This window comes from Paramormyrops kingsleyae, chromosome 10, assembly GCF_048594095.1.
Source record: "Paramormyrops kingsleyae isolate MSU_618 chromosome 10, PKINGS_0.4, whole genome shotgun sequence".
Classification (NCBI taxonomy): domain Eukaryota; kingdom Metazoa; phylum Chordata; class Actinopteri; order Osteoglossiformes; family Mormyridae; genus Paramormyrops; species Paramormyrops kingsleyae.
Window position 1 is genome coordinate 35676244 of NC_132806.1, and position 16179 is coordinate 35692422.

At 45.5% G+C, this 16179-nt stretch overlaps 1 protein-coding gene and 1 long non-coding RNA gene across 2 annotated transcripts; one reads left to right on the forward strand and one right to left on the reverse strand.

Annotated features, from left to right (window-relative positions):
* Nucleotides 1-4479: 4479 nt before the first annotated feature.
* On the forward strand, nucleotides 4480-10167 carry LOC140593348 (uncharacterized). The gene is made up of 3 exons (XR_011993658.1): nucleotides 4480-4938; nucleotides 5447-6308; nucleotides 8707-10167. It is a non-coding gene; the product is annotated as an uncharacterized lncRNA (long non-coding RNA).
* A 73-nt stretch (nucleotides 10168-10240) lies between these two features.
* LOC111848942 (eukaryotic translation initiation factor 4E-binding protein 3-like) lies at nucleotides 10241-15976 on the reverse strand. Its single transcript, XM_023821351.2, has 3 exons — nucleotides 15497-15976; nucleotides 11021-11197; nucleotides 10241-10807 (listed from the first exon to the last, which is right to left on the reverse strand). The coding sequence occupies exons 1-3, from the start codon at nucleotides 15627-15629 to the stop codon at nucleotides 10776-10778; spliced, it is 342 nt and encodes a 113-aa protein (XP_023677119.1). The 5' UTR covers nucleotides 15630-15976; the 3' UTR covers nucleotides 10241-10775.
* Nucleotides 15977-16179: the final 203 nt, after the last annotated feature.

Below are 16179 nucleotides of genomic sequence, written 5' to 3' on the forward strand. Positions count from 1 at the left end.
CCACGTAGAATTAAGTCAGTTCTGAAGGCGAAAGGGGGTCAAACACCGTATTAGTATGGTGTTCCTAATAATCCTTTAGGTGAGTGTAAATATGATTGAAAACGTGCTATGGGCCATGTAAAACTGGTTGTCAATCTTTTTACACCGCATACTACATCACAAAGTATTATGCTCGTAAAAAAGTTCTCTCGGGGGTGGTGACAGAAGCCGTGGAATAGCAGTGGTGGGGGGAGGGGTGGAGTACTAAATCTGACTCGAGGAGCACTTAGAACTTCAAAAGTATGGCACTTTCAGTCATTCGGGCAAAAGGAGCTAAACTACATTTTGCAGTGGATCGCAAATTGAACAGAATGGGCAAGTGTGGTGCTTAGAAAGCAAGAATAAAGTGAAATAATATGCTGAAGATGGATGCAGCGAAATGCATGAAAAATTCAGATTCATTTAGAACTGGTGATAAAAGTTGTAGTGTACTTTGCAACACTACCTTGGGTCACAACATAAGTCGTAGTAGGTGAGAACAAAATAGCTAGTACTGTACATGTGATTGACGCTGAAGTATGTAATATAGCTTAAAACACCCTGGGTGTCACGCCCCACTCCGTCCGCTCCCAATGTGTGCCACGCCCACCTCATTACCTCCTGTTTCGCCCTGATTGTTCTCACCTGTGGCTCGTTATCCGTGGCTTATCTTTTGTATTTAGTCCTCGTCTGAGTCAGTCTTCCCCAGACTCGTCATTGATGTTTACTGTCGTGTTACCCCGGTCCTGCTTCCCGAATAAATCCCCGTTTCTACCCGACTTCCTGGCTCCTCTCCCCTGCTTGCCTGTTCGCCCACCGACGATCGTGACACTGGGTTTATAACATGCTGTTCCTAACTGGAAAAAATAAAGTGAGATTTGTACTTTGTACGCACCTCATTCCAAGGCTGACCTCAGTGCTTGAAGTGTGCTGGGACTCATCAGTAGGCAGTATGAGCACCTCTTAAATTTCTCTTCAGAATACTGGTATTCTGCAATTTTTTCCCAGAATTTGCTACCGTAGCAGAAATTTCCAGTTACTTCTGTCGGTTTTTGCTACTTTGCCAAAAGGTTCTACCAATAGTTTTGAATGGACATTTGTAGATGGAATTATGTTATCAAAACTACCATCCCATACTTTAAATTGGGGGAGGGGGGGAAGTAACAGTTTTTAACACGTAGTTTGTAGTTTTATGCTACCAAAAACTGCTACCTACACTTTTCAGTTTTTTTAAGAAAATGTGATACCAGGGTAAGAATGTAATTGCAAGGAATTTTATTTCAAGGTAAAACCAAAACGTAAATCTTTTCACTTATTGAAATTAAACGTATACTTAAATTAAAACACAATTTAATGTAGTCTCATCAAGTAAAACCAATTAATGTAATGAACAAAAATATCAATAAAATATGAATAACATTTAAGATAAACCATGTTAACATGCAAGGGTAGCAAAAATTTGTAGCAGACGCTCGGAGCAGGGGACACATAGCCCCAGCCCTGATCGTCAAACTGCAGACGCTCGGACCAGGGGACGCGTAGCCCCAGTCCTGAACGTCAAACTGCAGACGCTCGGACCAGGGGACGCGTAGCCCCAGTCCTGAACGTCAAACTGCAGACGCTCGGACCAGGGGACGCGTAGCCCCAGCCCTGATCGTCAAACTGCAGACGCTCGGAGCAGGGGAAGTGTAGCCCCAGCTCTGAACGACAATCAGCAAACTGCAGACACTCAGGTCAGGGGACACGTAGCCCCAGCCCTGATCGTCAAACTGCAGACGCTCGGAGCAGGGGACGCGTAGCCCCAGCCCTGATCGTCAAACTGCAGACGCTCGGACCAGGGGACGCGTAGCCCCAGCCCTGATCGTCAAACTGCAGACGCTCGGAGCAGGGGAAGTGTAGCCCCAGCCCTGATCGTCAAACTGCAGACGCTCGGTGCAGGGGAAGTGTAGCCCCAGCTCTGAACGACAATCAGCAAACTGCAGACACTCAGGTCAGGGGACGTGTAGCCCCAGCTCTGAACGACAATCAGCAAACTGCAGACACTCAGGTCAGGGGACGTGTAGCCCCAGCCCTGAACGACAATCAGCAAACTGCAGACGCTCGGAGCAGGGGACGTGTAGCCCCAGCTCTGAACGACAATCAGCAAACTGCAGACACTCAGGTCAGGGGACGCGTAGCCCCAGCCCTGAACGTCAAACTGCAGACACTCGGAGCAGGGGACGTGTAGCCCCAGCTCTGAACGACAATCAGCAAACTGCAGACACTCAGGTCAGGGGACGTGTAGCCCCAGCTCTGAACGACAATCAGCAAACTGCAGACGCTCGGAGCAGGGGACGTATAGGTGTGAAGTGGCAGTGCTACTCACCAAGACTTCATGTGCTTCAGTACAGTGAAATTTGGTAATAAGCACACATCTGCTTCATTACTCCCGCAGTTGCAAGTACTACCTAACACTACACTGCCTATGTGTTGCAGAGAGTGTGTAGTTCAGCCTCCAGCTGTTTGACATTCACTGAGCACGTGGTTTCCTAGGGAGGCTACGGTGTAGGAGTTAAATTCCATTTAAAATTTGGCTTGTTTCCTTCTTGTTTACAATAATTTAAAATAATAATAATGATGAATAAAACATAACTATGTGTTGATATTTCCTCAGCTTTAGGGTGGGCCAAGATGTGTTTGGGTGGCATTCAAATGTTACATTATTACATACACCAGAGATCTGAGTCTGATTTTATGAACACAATAATGAAAACAGTCATTATTAGATAGAGCTCTGGCTCTCAGATGAAACCATGACCTGCAGAAGATATTTAAATATGTATTTCACAGAAAACATTGAATTTGTGCTTTCCACAGAGCATATATACTGACCCAAATATGTGAGAGCGGCCTATCCCTGCTGTCCACGTCCCTCGTCAGATGCTGGGAAACATGCCTGGGTTAAGAGCACTGGCCCTTAGTCATCAACACTGACCCAAGAGATTCAACAGCAAGATGCCCTCCATTCCAGCTTGTGAGCCCTGTCCTTCGTCACCTACACATCCTTTCATCTCTCCCCTTAGCAAGGTATGCAGTATCCCCTCATCTGGCACAAGTTCATATAAACTGCTATATCAGACAAATATTAAGTGCAGCTGTGTAAGACTCCCATTTATATCCTGCCACCACCTCTAGAGGGTGCCATTTCTTCATTAATGTTGCAAATCTACTGTTACTGTTATTTTTCATACACAAACTGTAGTTGCAAAATCTCTATCTGTGCAATTAAGTGTAAAAGAAGAAAAACGAGTTAATTTATATAACTCACGTTTTGTGATACACATCAGTTTTCCAATCAAGGTGGAAAAAAAAAAGCTGTGATAGCAGTGATTTGGTGATCAGTGACCTTGTGCGATGCTCCTTATAAAGGCCGAGGGCTCTGCCAGTTAACCTGGATATCATTCTGCTAAAGCTCTGAAGAAATAGAGCTGGAAGGAAGGTAAGTAGCTCAGCTGTAAAACAAAGAATAATACAGACACTCCTCACGTAACAGCTGAGTTCCGTTTCCTACTATTAGGTTGTTTAGGGAGGAGCTGCCTCTTACCAATATTTCAGTCATACTGTGTCAACCATCTTTAGATATTGTAGAATACTGACTGGTCAGTGAGCTGATCATAAGTCTGTGCAGTCGTTAAATAGATAGGTCAGTAAGGGGAGTGTCTAAATATTGTGATTTGTTACTTAATGTGGTGAGGGTACTCAACAAGACAAGGTTGTATCTATCTGATAAAAGTTTGTATCAATAACAAAATATTACTACCATCAGTATACTGTCTGTTCAAACTTTCAGCCCTACAGCAGGGCTATTCAAATCATAGCCCTTATGGGTTCTGATGATATTCCAGCTTTCTTTCTTTCCATAATGCCTTTCTGTGGTCAATCAGAATCTGTAACTATTAAACTAAGTACCAGGGGGGACCAGAAAACAAGGCCTGGATTTGGAATCAAAGCCCAGATTTGAATAGCCCAGCCCTGCATTCTCTAAATGTATTTAATCTATAAACTGACCTTTGAATCTGTTTTTTCCAGCTACAAATTTTAAACTTCTTGCAAGCATTGTACATTGTCTGGGAGAGAAAGTAAATATCACAGCTGAAAAAGTTTAGCCAGTGCTACATAATGCCTGATCCAGGTTGTATAACAGGATGATGGGGGCCGGATCATCACCAGGAGCTAGACAGGCTAAACCCACAGAGCCCTGGTTATTTCTGGAAAGTGTTTTCATTGTATACTGACAGATAGGTCTGTGAAACACAAACACTGTCCGTGCAGCCAGCTACACTTTCACCAAATACTTCCATTGTATGCTTACTCAGCTCTTAATAACAACCCTCGTCATATGAAGGAGGTCAGAACGCTATGGTTTGTAGCATGGTACTTTTACAACTCATATGGCAATCTATGTAACCTGTCTGGATGTAACCCAGTATGGAGGTTTTGACCAAAACATCCATACAGCCACCCTAACAAGCGGAACAAACAAATGACATAATCCCATTATAACTATTCTGCCTTTAGCTTTGATTATGGCGCACATTTGTCATGGCATTGTTTCCACAAGCTTATGCAACATCTCACCCTTTATTTTCATCCAGATTTGCATTCATTTCTTACAGAGATCCTGTATCAACAAGTGAGTTGAACCACTCCATAAAGCCTTCTTCAGCACATCCCAAAGACCTTCAATGAGGTTAAGGTCACAACTCTGTGGTGACCAAGTCACGCGTGAAAATGATTCCTCATGCTCCCTGAACCACTCTTTGACAATTTGAACCCAATGAATCTTGGCATTCTTGTCCTGGAATATGCCCATGCCAACAGGGAAGAGAAAAATCCATTGCTGATTGATGGAGGTGTAACCTGGCCATTCAGTAGATTCAGGTACTCAACTGACTTTACTTTATTGCTGCGTAACGTTGCTAAGCTGTAATAATGATTCAGTCATTGGCTCTTAAGTATTTGCTGATATAAATTCAAATTCAACTTTTTTTTTGGCCGGGCAGTGAATGTGACACAAAAGGAAAACAGATCTAACGGCCTCCTTAGTTTCTTTATGGTTAAGTTCTATAACTGAAACTATTCGTATAATGCAGACCAGGCGTAGGTAAAAGTTGTCGACCATGGGAATCCATAGCTACAGTCCTGTGTTGGATTGTTTTTACTTCTCTGTGAACACAGGCGTCAGGGGGCTGTTGTCAGTTTGCAGGAGACTCCTAGAAGTTGCCAGGATATCTGGATGAAAAAGTTTATCCAGTCACTCTTGTGCACTGTCCTCAGTCTCCTAGTTGTTTGGGTCATTCATGCCTGAGTACCATTCACACAGTGGGCTTTGGGATTGGTTGCACAGTTTACTGTATAGACCAGAGTTCTTACCTTTTTCTCTTTCAAGATGGCCCTGGAAATCTCCAGGATCTATGAGATGTCTCACCACTGAAAGTTTGATTCTCAAGAGACAAGAAGATTTTTTATGAAATATAGTCTGGAAACTCTCAGATGAAATCCATCTCCTAATTATGGAAGAAATGAAGCAGTAGAAGTCATAGTGAGTGGGATTACATCAATCATTGCATGGTTACCCAAATGATATGGCATGAAATCAACAACAGGAACTGGGTTAAAGCAGCCAGTGAATGGCAGTACTGGTTAATCCCATGTGCCATGAGTTTTGAATCATCCCCCTTGGGCAGGAATGAGAATAGATGAACTGCTGGTATTTTTTGGCTCCTGGTATATGTTGGGCATGAGGGAAAGCCCAACACAACCATCCGAAGATGCATTCCAGAGACATATTCAGCTGCAGAAACTTCAGCTGTTAGCGGACCAATTTAGAAGCATGTCATACATACCAACATGCGTGTCTCTGTAAATGACAACGTATGCCTACCATGAGCACTTATGATGCCCAGTATGAGCTTTCAGGCAGTACAATTCATTGTAGAAAGTTCCAGCAAATCCACAGAGATGGTCATTGTCTCCAAGGGCCCTTTAAGTTGTCAGGAGTTCTTAGATAGTTCAGTTCTTTACAGGAATCCCTGTCATCCGGCTTCAGTCTCCTGTGACCTCCCCCCCACCCCATCCTGAGAACACACAATCAGGGGGGCGTCTCAGCTCATATGCCATTTATGAACACCCATGATTCCACGCCATGGCCCACCCATGGCCAGCTGCGCAGTTAGACTGAAGAGGCACCCTGCTAGGTATCCCGGAAATCCCCTGAAGGCGGCAGCCCTGGGAGGACATGTGCATGGCAGGTGTGTGTGTGTCTGTGCGAGCGGGTATACCATAAGGATAGGTATACCCGACATGTGCATGTGTGTGTGTGTGTCTGTGCGAGCGGGTATACCATAAGGATAGGTATACCCGACATGTGTGTGTGTGTGTCTGTGCGAGCGGGTATACCATAAGGATAGGTATACCCGACATGTGCATGTGTGTGTGTGTGTCTGTGCGAGCGGGTATACCATAATGATAGGTATACCCGACATGTGCATGGCAGGTGTGTGTGTGTCTGTGCGAGCGGGTATACCATAAGGATAAATATACCCGACATGTGCATGCGTGTGTGTGTGTCTGTGCGAGCGGGTATACCATAAGGATAGGTATACCCGACATGTGCATGCGTGTGTGTGTGTCTGTGCGAGCGGGTATACCATAAGGATAGGTATACCCGACATGTGCATGCGTGTGTGTGTGTCTGTGCGAGCGGGTATACCATAAGGATAGGTATACCCGACATGTGCATGCGTGTGTGTGTGTCTGTGCGAGCGGGTATACCATAAGGATAGGTATACCCGACATGTGCATGCGTGTGTGTGTGTCTGTGCGAGCGGGTATACCATAAGGATAGGTATACCCGACATGTGCATGCGTGTGTGTGTGTCTGTGCGAGCGGGTATACCATAAGGATAGGTATACCCGACATGTGCATGCGTGTGTGTGTGTCTGTGCGAGCGGGTATACCATAAGGATAGGTATACCCGACATGTGCATGTGTGTGTGTGTGTGTGTCTGTGCGAGCGGGTATACCATAAGGATAGGTGCATGCATGTGTGCGGGCTTAAGTTTAATGCCAAATCAGCAACAATGGCTTTATCATGGCAAAAAGGTAAAACAAATAAATAATTTACAACAAGAAATTTTAAACAGGAAATAGATAAACAAAAACAGAATTTACATAAGATTCTTTATATTAAAGTTTGATAAACATTCCAAAACTTTATGGGGAGGTACCTTATTAAAAACATCCACCAACGGCTTTGTCAATAAAATCGGTGCATGGCAGGAGGCAGATGGGTATGGCGGTGAGCAGACAATACGCTTAGTACACATCATCATCCCAGGGTACTTCTGGCTGAGCAGAGTGAAGAGCAGCCTGCAACAGTGTCTATGTGATCTGTCTGTAACCAGGCATGCACATTATTGATATGCAAGTACGCATTCACCTTTAAAAGCGATACATGCAGCAAATGATTGTTGTCACAGCGCAAATTAACATAAAATACATATGTATTTGTGCTGCTATGACAAGAAATTACTGTGCATTTTAGCCTTTATACTGCAAATGAAGTGCAAATTAGCATATAAATGTTCAAATGCACAATAATTGTGAAATCAGTGCAAATGCACATAAGTATGCATTTGTACTGTTATAATCTATTGCTGCACATATCACTTTTAAAGGTGAATGCGTACTCACATACCAGTTATGTACATTCCTGCCAATACTGAAATGTGCTGCCTGGCTTATTTTCTTTGATAAATATGACAGCTGTGACCTTCCACGGAGAATAAGATGGGGATATATATAAAATCCCTTTCCTGGAGTTGGTGTAGTCTGTGTGCAGTTCAGACAGCACTCCCGTATGGACCGCCCATCTTTTTATGATTTGGGAATGTTTGCCCTTTGGCTCAAGGAGAAGAGGGAAGAGAAAAGGGGAGGAGCAGCTGAGGGAGCTTTCCACCAATCAGAAGTCTGGGGTCTGATGGGCGTGCTCACGCCCCCCCCAACCCCACTTGCGCCTCATGCCAGCACGTGGTGTGGTAACCTGCACTCCCCAGCTGTCATTCACATGATGTATGTGACCAGACTTGCCCCGTATCAGTGGTGCTGTTTATGTGGTCGTCCTGACGCCGCTGCTCTAGTCAGGGCGATCAACATCACTGGGCGGCAGAGGTGGAAAACAGGCACGAGGCAGCGGTGGGCAAAGGTTGAGCAGGAAGGATTATTTTTGCGTGTCAAAAGATTAAGTGAGCTGTTTGTTTGAGACACAAGATTGCATTTTATATTTCAGGATGTCTTAGCATTGGTTAACTGCTAGCTAAATTTCATATCAGATACACTGCACATGACAGCTGAGTAATTGGAGAGGCTTGTATGTACAAGACCCAAGACAGCTGTGCTTCCCCCACACACCATGTGACCCTTGGGGTCTGTTTGGCCCCTGATAAAAGTTCCCCATCAGTTTCTGTAGGACAGTTTCTCAGCTTCCAGCGTAAAGGTAACAACCTCAAGAAGTGAGATACATGGGGGGTGTTTCCCACATTCTGCCAAGTCCTCGCCAGAACACCTCAGAAACTGCCTTCAGCCCGCCTGCCAGTCTGAGGTCCCAGCAGAGACGGCATGTTTACTGGAATCTTTGATCATGACAGGAGGCCACACCAGCAGCTTGAGAGAGGGGATGAGAGCCGCCATCATTATCATCATCATCATCTCCTGCGGAGTGCATAACTGACTCAAGCACACCAGGCTGCACTAACCAGCTGCAACACATCCAGCCCAAACCCAGCCCCCTCGTGCAAACCCAGCTCGATGGGCCGAACGGCCTCCTATCGTTTGTATAGTTCTTATGTTCTTATGTCCCTTCAAAAGACTGAGAATAGATTAATAATATTTTGTGGTAAAAAAAAATAATATATAATAACCCTTGCGAAATCACAGGACAGGATCACGTGAGACCATTTGCCTTGGGCCTCAGTTCTAAGTAAAAAGCTACAAAAGCACAAAGCATACGTTTACTCAGCCACATGGCAGAGGGCCAGCTTTTAACTCCCCTGTGAATTTGTTCTGGCAGTGCCTGCTATAGCACAAGTTTCTGTACTCTGGTTATATGAGTTCTTGACATAAGAAACAATAACATTTTCTTCCTCATTTCCCCACAGCAGAGTGTGTACTTTCAACAGTCATCCTCCACGTGCCTCACGTGTCAGAGGGCATGGGAGAGAAAACGGCCGCTCCTCTTTGATCCAGATCAGACCACGTTTGCCAACCAGAGTCACTGCCCCCCAACCGCAAACCATGCTTGTTTACAGTGCCCACCCTTGACCTGCAGCCTCCTCATATATGCAGCAGGCTCAACTGGCAGCACGGTGGGCCTTCGAAAATTATATCAGAAGAAAAACAATTTCACAAGTTGTTAAAGAAGAGATTCTACAAAGTAGCAGCTCCTGACAGCCCAAGCCCAAGCATGACATCAGCACCTTATAGTGTTTTTTTCATCCTATATTGTGGTTTTTTCATTCCACATGGTCATACATAAATGACCAGGTTTGTTTCTTATTACATGTCTAACGTTTATTCAGCTGCCTGGTGGACATGCTCTTTCCCCCAAATGAGAGATCAAATTAGAAAGGAAGTGGTGAGCATGAAAAGCCAGAGCCAAAGATCCTCCCTCAAGGACTCTCTCACTAATGGCACATAGGAGAACCTCACACACCAGCATGAGACTCTGCCAAAGTGGGGCATGATTTCAACTCAGCGGAATGTACACTCACCTCAGTGTTCCTGAAGAGTCATTATTTAGGAAGTAATCTTAGAAAGAACAGGGACCAGGCACTCAGCAAGACTGCTTCCTTACTTGGGGGCACGAAGCGATGGTTTGCACGGCCTGCTGGTACTCAACCAAGTACAGGTACAGAACCGGGCAGAGGGAGTCTGAGTACCTGGGAGTCATCAGCAGATTCATACACCGGGCTGAGTGTGTGTGTGTGTGTGAAAGGGATAGAATATGAAATATATCACCCACAATGTAATCAGTGGTCTTAAAGCCTCCGTCTGAACACAGTGTTTTGTGAATTTGTAGGTTCAGATAAAGGTGATGCATGAAGTCCCACTCATATCAATAGCACAACTTCCAAGACCGCAAACAGAGGTACTTCCACTCCTTTGAGAAGGACAACACATGTGTATGTACATTTGGCTTTATTTTGAAGTCTGTTTACTCTTGACCTGCTCCACTCAGTACAGGAGAGTTAACTGCTCACAGAGTTAACTCACAGCATCAGCTGACCTCCATCAGTCAACATGAAAGAGGAAGTCTAGCTATATTTCAAAAATAAAAAACAAACCCAACAAAAATGAGGCTAATCTGGGATCACTCATGTTTAAATGTAAATTGTCATACATTTAGCCTGGCTTTTCCTTAAAAAGAACAAGAAAAAAAAAAGTACAAAAGAGCGCATCGTAACTGCGCCAAGAAAGCCCAAGGAGCCAGCAGCCCCCCTCAGCAGCCCTGAGCTGTTCCTGAACCCTGTCTGAAATCAGATAGCACACTGTTCTTAACATAATATAACAGGCTGCTGCCTTTAACCATGAGGGTGAGCTCCCTGCATTTTGGGGAGGGGGAAATAGAAAAATGTAAGATTTAACAAAAAAATAAGAAATAGCAGCTGATCCAGTGATGGACCGCGAGAACAGAAGAGGCTTTCTCCATGGGAGGGGCTCAGATATCCATCTCGAACTGGTCATCATCAGCTGAAAAGAAATGGTGGGAGGGGTCATTCTTAGCCTCTGTGTTGGAAAGGTCTAGGCTTTGAGACCCATGGGAGGTGGGATCCATTACTGACCCAAAAGATATTCAGCAACTTTTACCAACTGGGACACAGGGAAGATGGAGGTCATAAACATCAGCACACCGGCTCTGAGGCATGTAATCTCCTGCTCCCTTACGTGATCTCCGTGCCTCACCTGCCAGGTCCTTGGCCTCCTCCTCCAGCTCCTCTTTGAGCTCCTGTAGCTTGCCCATGGGGTTCAACGTGGACACCGTGACCCCAGGGATCTGGGGGAGGCAGCAGGGTGGGGTGCGGGCGATGGGCGAGTTGCGGCAGTCCAGCAGGAACTTTCTGTCATAGATGATCCGTGTCCCTGAAACACAGGTGGCCTCAGCTGAGCAGGACACCTCACACTCAGCTCTCTGCTGCATGCAGCAGCGCGAATGAGTCCGAGCCACCGGTCACACAGAACTGGCAGATGACACCTGGTAGATGAAATTTAACATAGACAAATGTAAGGTACTCCATGTAGGGAGCAGAAATATAAAGTACAGGTATTTTATGGGACCTACTGAAATAAAGGTAGCTGATTATGAGAAAGACCTTGGTGTGTATGTTGATGCTTCCATGTCTCATTCTCGCCAGTGTGGGGAAGCAATAAAAAAGGCCAATAGGATGTTGGGGTACATCTCCAGGTGTGTGGAGTTTAAGTCAAGGGAGGTAATGCTAAGATTATACAATTCCTTGGTGAGACCTCACCTAGAATATTGTGTACAGGTTTGGTCACCATATCTTAAAAAGGACATAGCGGCCTTAGAAAAGGTGCAGCGTAGGGCCACAAGAATGATTCCTGGTCTTAGAGGAATGTCATACGAGGAAAGGTTATTTGAGCTAAATCTGTTCAGCCTCAAGCAAAGGAGACTGAGGGGGGACATGATCCAGGTCTATAAGATTCTAACAGGTTTGGATGCTGTTCAACCGAATAGTTACTTCAGCATTAGTTCAAATACAAGAACTCGTGGCCATAGGTGGAAATTAGCGGGAGAACATTTCAAACTGGATTTAAGGAAGCACTTCTTTACACAGCGTGTAGTCAGAGTATGGAATAGTCTTCCTGATAACGTAGTGCAAGCTGAATCCTTGGGTTCCTTTAAATCAGAGCTAGATAAGATTTTAACAACTCTGAGCTATTAGTTAAGTTCTCCCCAAGCGAGCTCGATGGGCCGAATGGCCTCCTCTCGTTTGTATAGTTCTTATGTTCTTATGTTCTTATGTAACTGCGGCTGTCACGTTTCCTTTTTGGGCAGAAGCCTCCCACTTTGGGGGGGAGTGGGATGTATTTATGACTGTTTGTGTGTGACAACAGCAAAGCAGAGCTCACTTCTGTTTGTCCTCTGTCCCCTGCCCCCACCTCAACACTGCTTTGTGGTCAGAGGCAAAAAACACATGGGGGGGGGGGGGGTATTGAATCAGTTCAGTGAAACTGACAGAAACAAATACAAGCAAACAGGGCAATAAGCTACAGCCTGATAAGCTGTAGAACCGGATCCATCCAATGCTCTAACTTGGACTTTGAACAGTCAAGCCAGGCTTCCAGCAAGGGTGGGATTATGTAATATAGCTGTACGGTGCATCTGGAACAAAAAGAGAGCAATGGGCAGGGCTGGATGGGCAGTGGCAATAAGCAGGCACAGCACCCAGTGCTGCCAGATCTCCCTCGGACTGAAAGAAGCCCAGACTCTGGGACAGCAGGATGGTTTATGGGTGGGACAGCCACAGGACATGACGGGAGGCAGGGATCAGCTCTGTCTCAGAAATACTCACATTTACAAATTTCAGCTACAACCTTTGTTTTGCCTGCAAGTTAGACTGAGGTGGGGGCGGGGAAATTTACAAAACCACATCCTAAAGAGAGCACATAGTCTGTCACTGAAGCCTCCGCAATATTACACATTATGAATGTCACCGACCATAAGGATGTGTGTATGATCCACACCCAGACAACTCTGGTGCCACCGCACCAGAGTAGAGACCTGCACTCCCGCGGGACTACTGCGGGACCCACAGGACCCAACGCACCGAGTGCGGTACGGGACAAAATTTGATGGGTGAATGCGGGTGCGGGCGGTAAGGTCCTCATGTATGTGCGGGTTGCGGGAGAACAGAATTAATCGCGGGACTCCCACAAAATGGAATTCTTAAAATGAATTTATTAAAAACAAATACTCTATTATTTTTCTACTGCACAAAAGCAACAAGAACGACTAAATTAAAATGATATCAATTTACAGGCAAATCGTCTACAGAAACTACAATTGCCACGCTCTGAGTGCCGGGGGACGTAACCGGACACCCCAAGAAGGAATCAGCCTGGTGCTTGGACGGGATGGCATGTTCTGAAAAGCTCCTCGTTCGTGTCCATGTTCATCATTCCATTTAATTAAACTCAAATAAAACTAAACGTATTTGTTTGTTTTCCGTTTCTATTTTATATATGTTCAAAAGGGAAGCAAGTGAAACAAATAACAGAGTAGTGGGAAGAAGGGGTAAAAATAAAACTACTTGTATGTTTACCTGCGGGATTTTCGGACGGGAGCGGGACAAAACTTGAATACTGCGGGCAGGAGCAGGAGAAATTATATTTTTTTTGTGGGAGCGGGACAGAATCTTGTGGGAGCGGGACTGAAAAATCCGTCCCGCTCAGGTCTCTACACCGGAGTATCAGATATCACCAAAATGTATTCTGGTATGAGCATCTCCCTGTACACAGAAACTCTAGCAGACCTGCGCCCGCACAGCTAGAGAAGGTGCCGTCCATTCCCCAACTGCACCGGCCTTGGACTTATTTTATTCCTAGAAATGGTTCTCTTACTCCCACTCTGCCAGAACAGAATGTTCTCAGCTATTCCTCCAGCGCAGCCAAACGGCCCCACCCTCCTAGTCTGGCCCCCTGGACACATTCCAAGCCACCCAGCACACAGCCAGAGAGCACATGGTCATCGCTCATGGAGCAATACAAAAATGCTATGGCACCCATCCTTCCCTCCCTCCACGCCTCACACTGCTCTATGTTTGACCATCGTGTCACAGGCAGTCATTCCCTTTGCTGGGGGGCAGGGGTAATATCGAGGTGAAGGCAGCTTGAAACCTTTGAGGAAAGCTAGCTCTGCAACAGGACTGAATCTAAAAAAGTGCTGGATGCCAGAACGGTCTCCAAAGTTTACTCCCCTTTGACCAATAATGCCCCTCCTCTCAACAGCCTGTGTGATTGAACAGCTCCTTCAACCACAGCCTCATCTGCCATAGAGACACTGCTTTGTAATAACTGCTACTGGATAGGTCAGTGATACAAGCTTCCATGTCAACCTGGAACAGGTCGCAGAACACCAACCCAACTTTCGATCCATCACAGAAAAGCTCCTCCAAAACTAAATTAATACCTTATACACTGTACCACTTTCACTATGCACTTATTAACTTTCAGGGCAACGGCTATTGCAATTTCTATCTGGTTGCTGTAGAATAAATTCTTATCTTCACATGTTCTATCAGGAAAGTCCTATACCTTCCAACAGACTTGACCAAATACTCCCTGGAGCCACTCAAAAGTATGCTACAAAATACACAACTTTTAAAACCCATCGGCATGTTGCCCATTGTCTTGATATTACTTGCTATAAGGACGATAAATTTGGTCAATCAGCAGACCACGCGGCCAGCAATGGGCGGCGTAATCAAGGGTGAAAAAGTCCAACACCGCGGTTCACCGTTAGAGGGCACCGTCGACACGCTTCATAACATACAACAAACAATTGCACAAGTGGACTAGTTAAAGCTCTTACCCCGAGAAAAAAAAAGCAATATCAGAGTACGGTTAATATCATCCATTAAATATTATAGTGACTAAACCACACGTGAAACATTTAGATTAAACGCAATGCGTACCAACTACAGGTATTACGTTTAAACAAAGAAAAACTAAAACTGAGCGGACGCACAGCTGCGAGAGAAGAGACTTGCGAACTCAGCAGGAAGCAGGATCCTGGATATTTAAGCGTGCATCGTGCAGACCACCACCACAAAATCTCCAGTAGAACAGCAGCCGTACCCAAAACGAGGACATAGGCTGCTAAAGGAAATACTGCAGTATGCCAGCATGCACCAAACAACGCTGATTTAGCCACATCGGGTCTAAAAGTACACCAGCTAGCTCCCCTACCGAAACAGTCAACCCAGATTTTCACCGAGTGAATAACGTGAAGAACATTATTAACGGGCAGAAGTGGACTGGCCATGGGGTCGTGGGCCGGAAAATTTTACTGTGGAGACTCCGTCAACAAAAAAGTCCAAGGCTGATTTTTAATCACAGTCCAGCCCTGTTCATGGGTACTTGATTTATTTAGCTTCCAAACTCACCACCTCTCTCTGGTAGCCTTACATTTTTTTTATATTGCAAGAAAAATACTCAGTACTCCGGTATTTTCCCGGCTCTTTTCTCAGGAAATATATGGATTTTTATCCGCCTCAACCGTGCGCTCGTTGTAGCTCTAGTAACTGCCCAGTTGCATTGCAGGTCTGCAAGTTGCAATAGAAATATGAATTGAAGCGATCCACACTCTTAGGAAAACCTCGTTCGAAGGGCGAAACGCACCAACAGGCGCCCAAGCCTTACCTCCGGGGGTGGTAGAAAAGAGAGTGCCTCCGGGAGTCTGACTGTAGCAGTCGGGCAGCTGCGTCCAGTCTTTCAACTGCATGATGCGGGTGGGGATCGGGCAGCTTTTCGTTTGGTTGCAGCTGTTAGACATCGTGCTGAGTGTTTTACTCTTCAATACAAACTTGTTTGTAGTTAACTCGTAATTCAGCAGTAGGTCGGCAAAAAAAAGAACTTTTACAAAGATCGGAAAAACTGTATTAAAGCCCCAGCAGAATTAGAGTGATTTGACGTATAGAAGTACTGTTTATAGAATAAATTTAAAGAAAGGTTTGCAGGTTGGGATTAATTCCGAGGTCATCCAGTAGGCGCACAGCCGAAGTAGAAGAACGACTGCAAGCTGCAAACCATGTGCACGTTTATTTGCAAACTGCGGTCCGGGCGGAAAACAACAAAAAAGTACGTGACTCCAATCATGTGATGTTCCGCTGTGTTGCAATGCAAGCCTGTCGGGGGCCGTGACGTGTGCGCAAGGCGCATGCGTGAAGCAGCTCCCCTGCGCTACGCGGCATTCTTCAATCCACGCCATGTGTATCTACGTACTGACAAGGGGGGCCCCGCAGACTTGCGAGTCCCATGACACTCCGTTTGTTCAGGAGGTGTAAAGATAAGTATGACATCGTTCTGCGTTTTTAGTACCTGAC

Excerpts from the sequence above, each read along its gene's own strand:
- LOC111848942 (XM_023821351.2), bottom strand. The coding sequence starts at position 15,629 with ATGTCTAACAGCTGCAACCAAACGAAAAGCTGCCCGATCCCCACCCGC. Across the intron at positions 11,198-15,496 it reads CTTTTCTACCACCCCCGGAG|GGACACGGATCATCTATGAC; the intron begins GTAAGGCTTGGG and ends CCTGTGTTTCAG. Across the intron at positions 10,808-11,020 it reads GGAGGCCAAGGACCTGGCAG|CTGATGATGACCAGTTCGAG; the intron begins GTGAGGCACGGA and ends ATTTCTTTTCAG.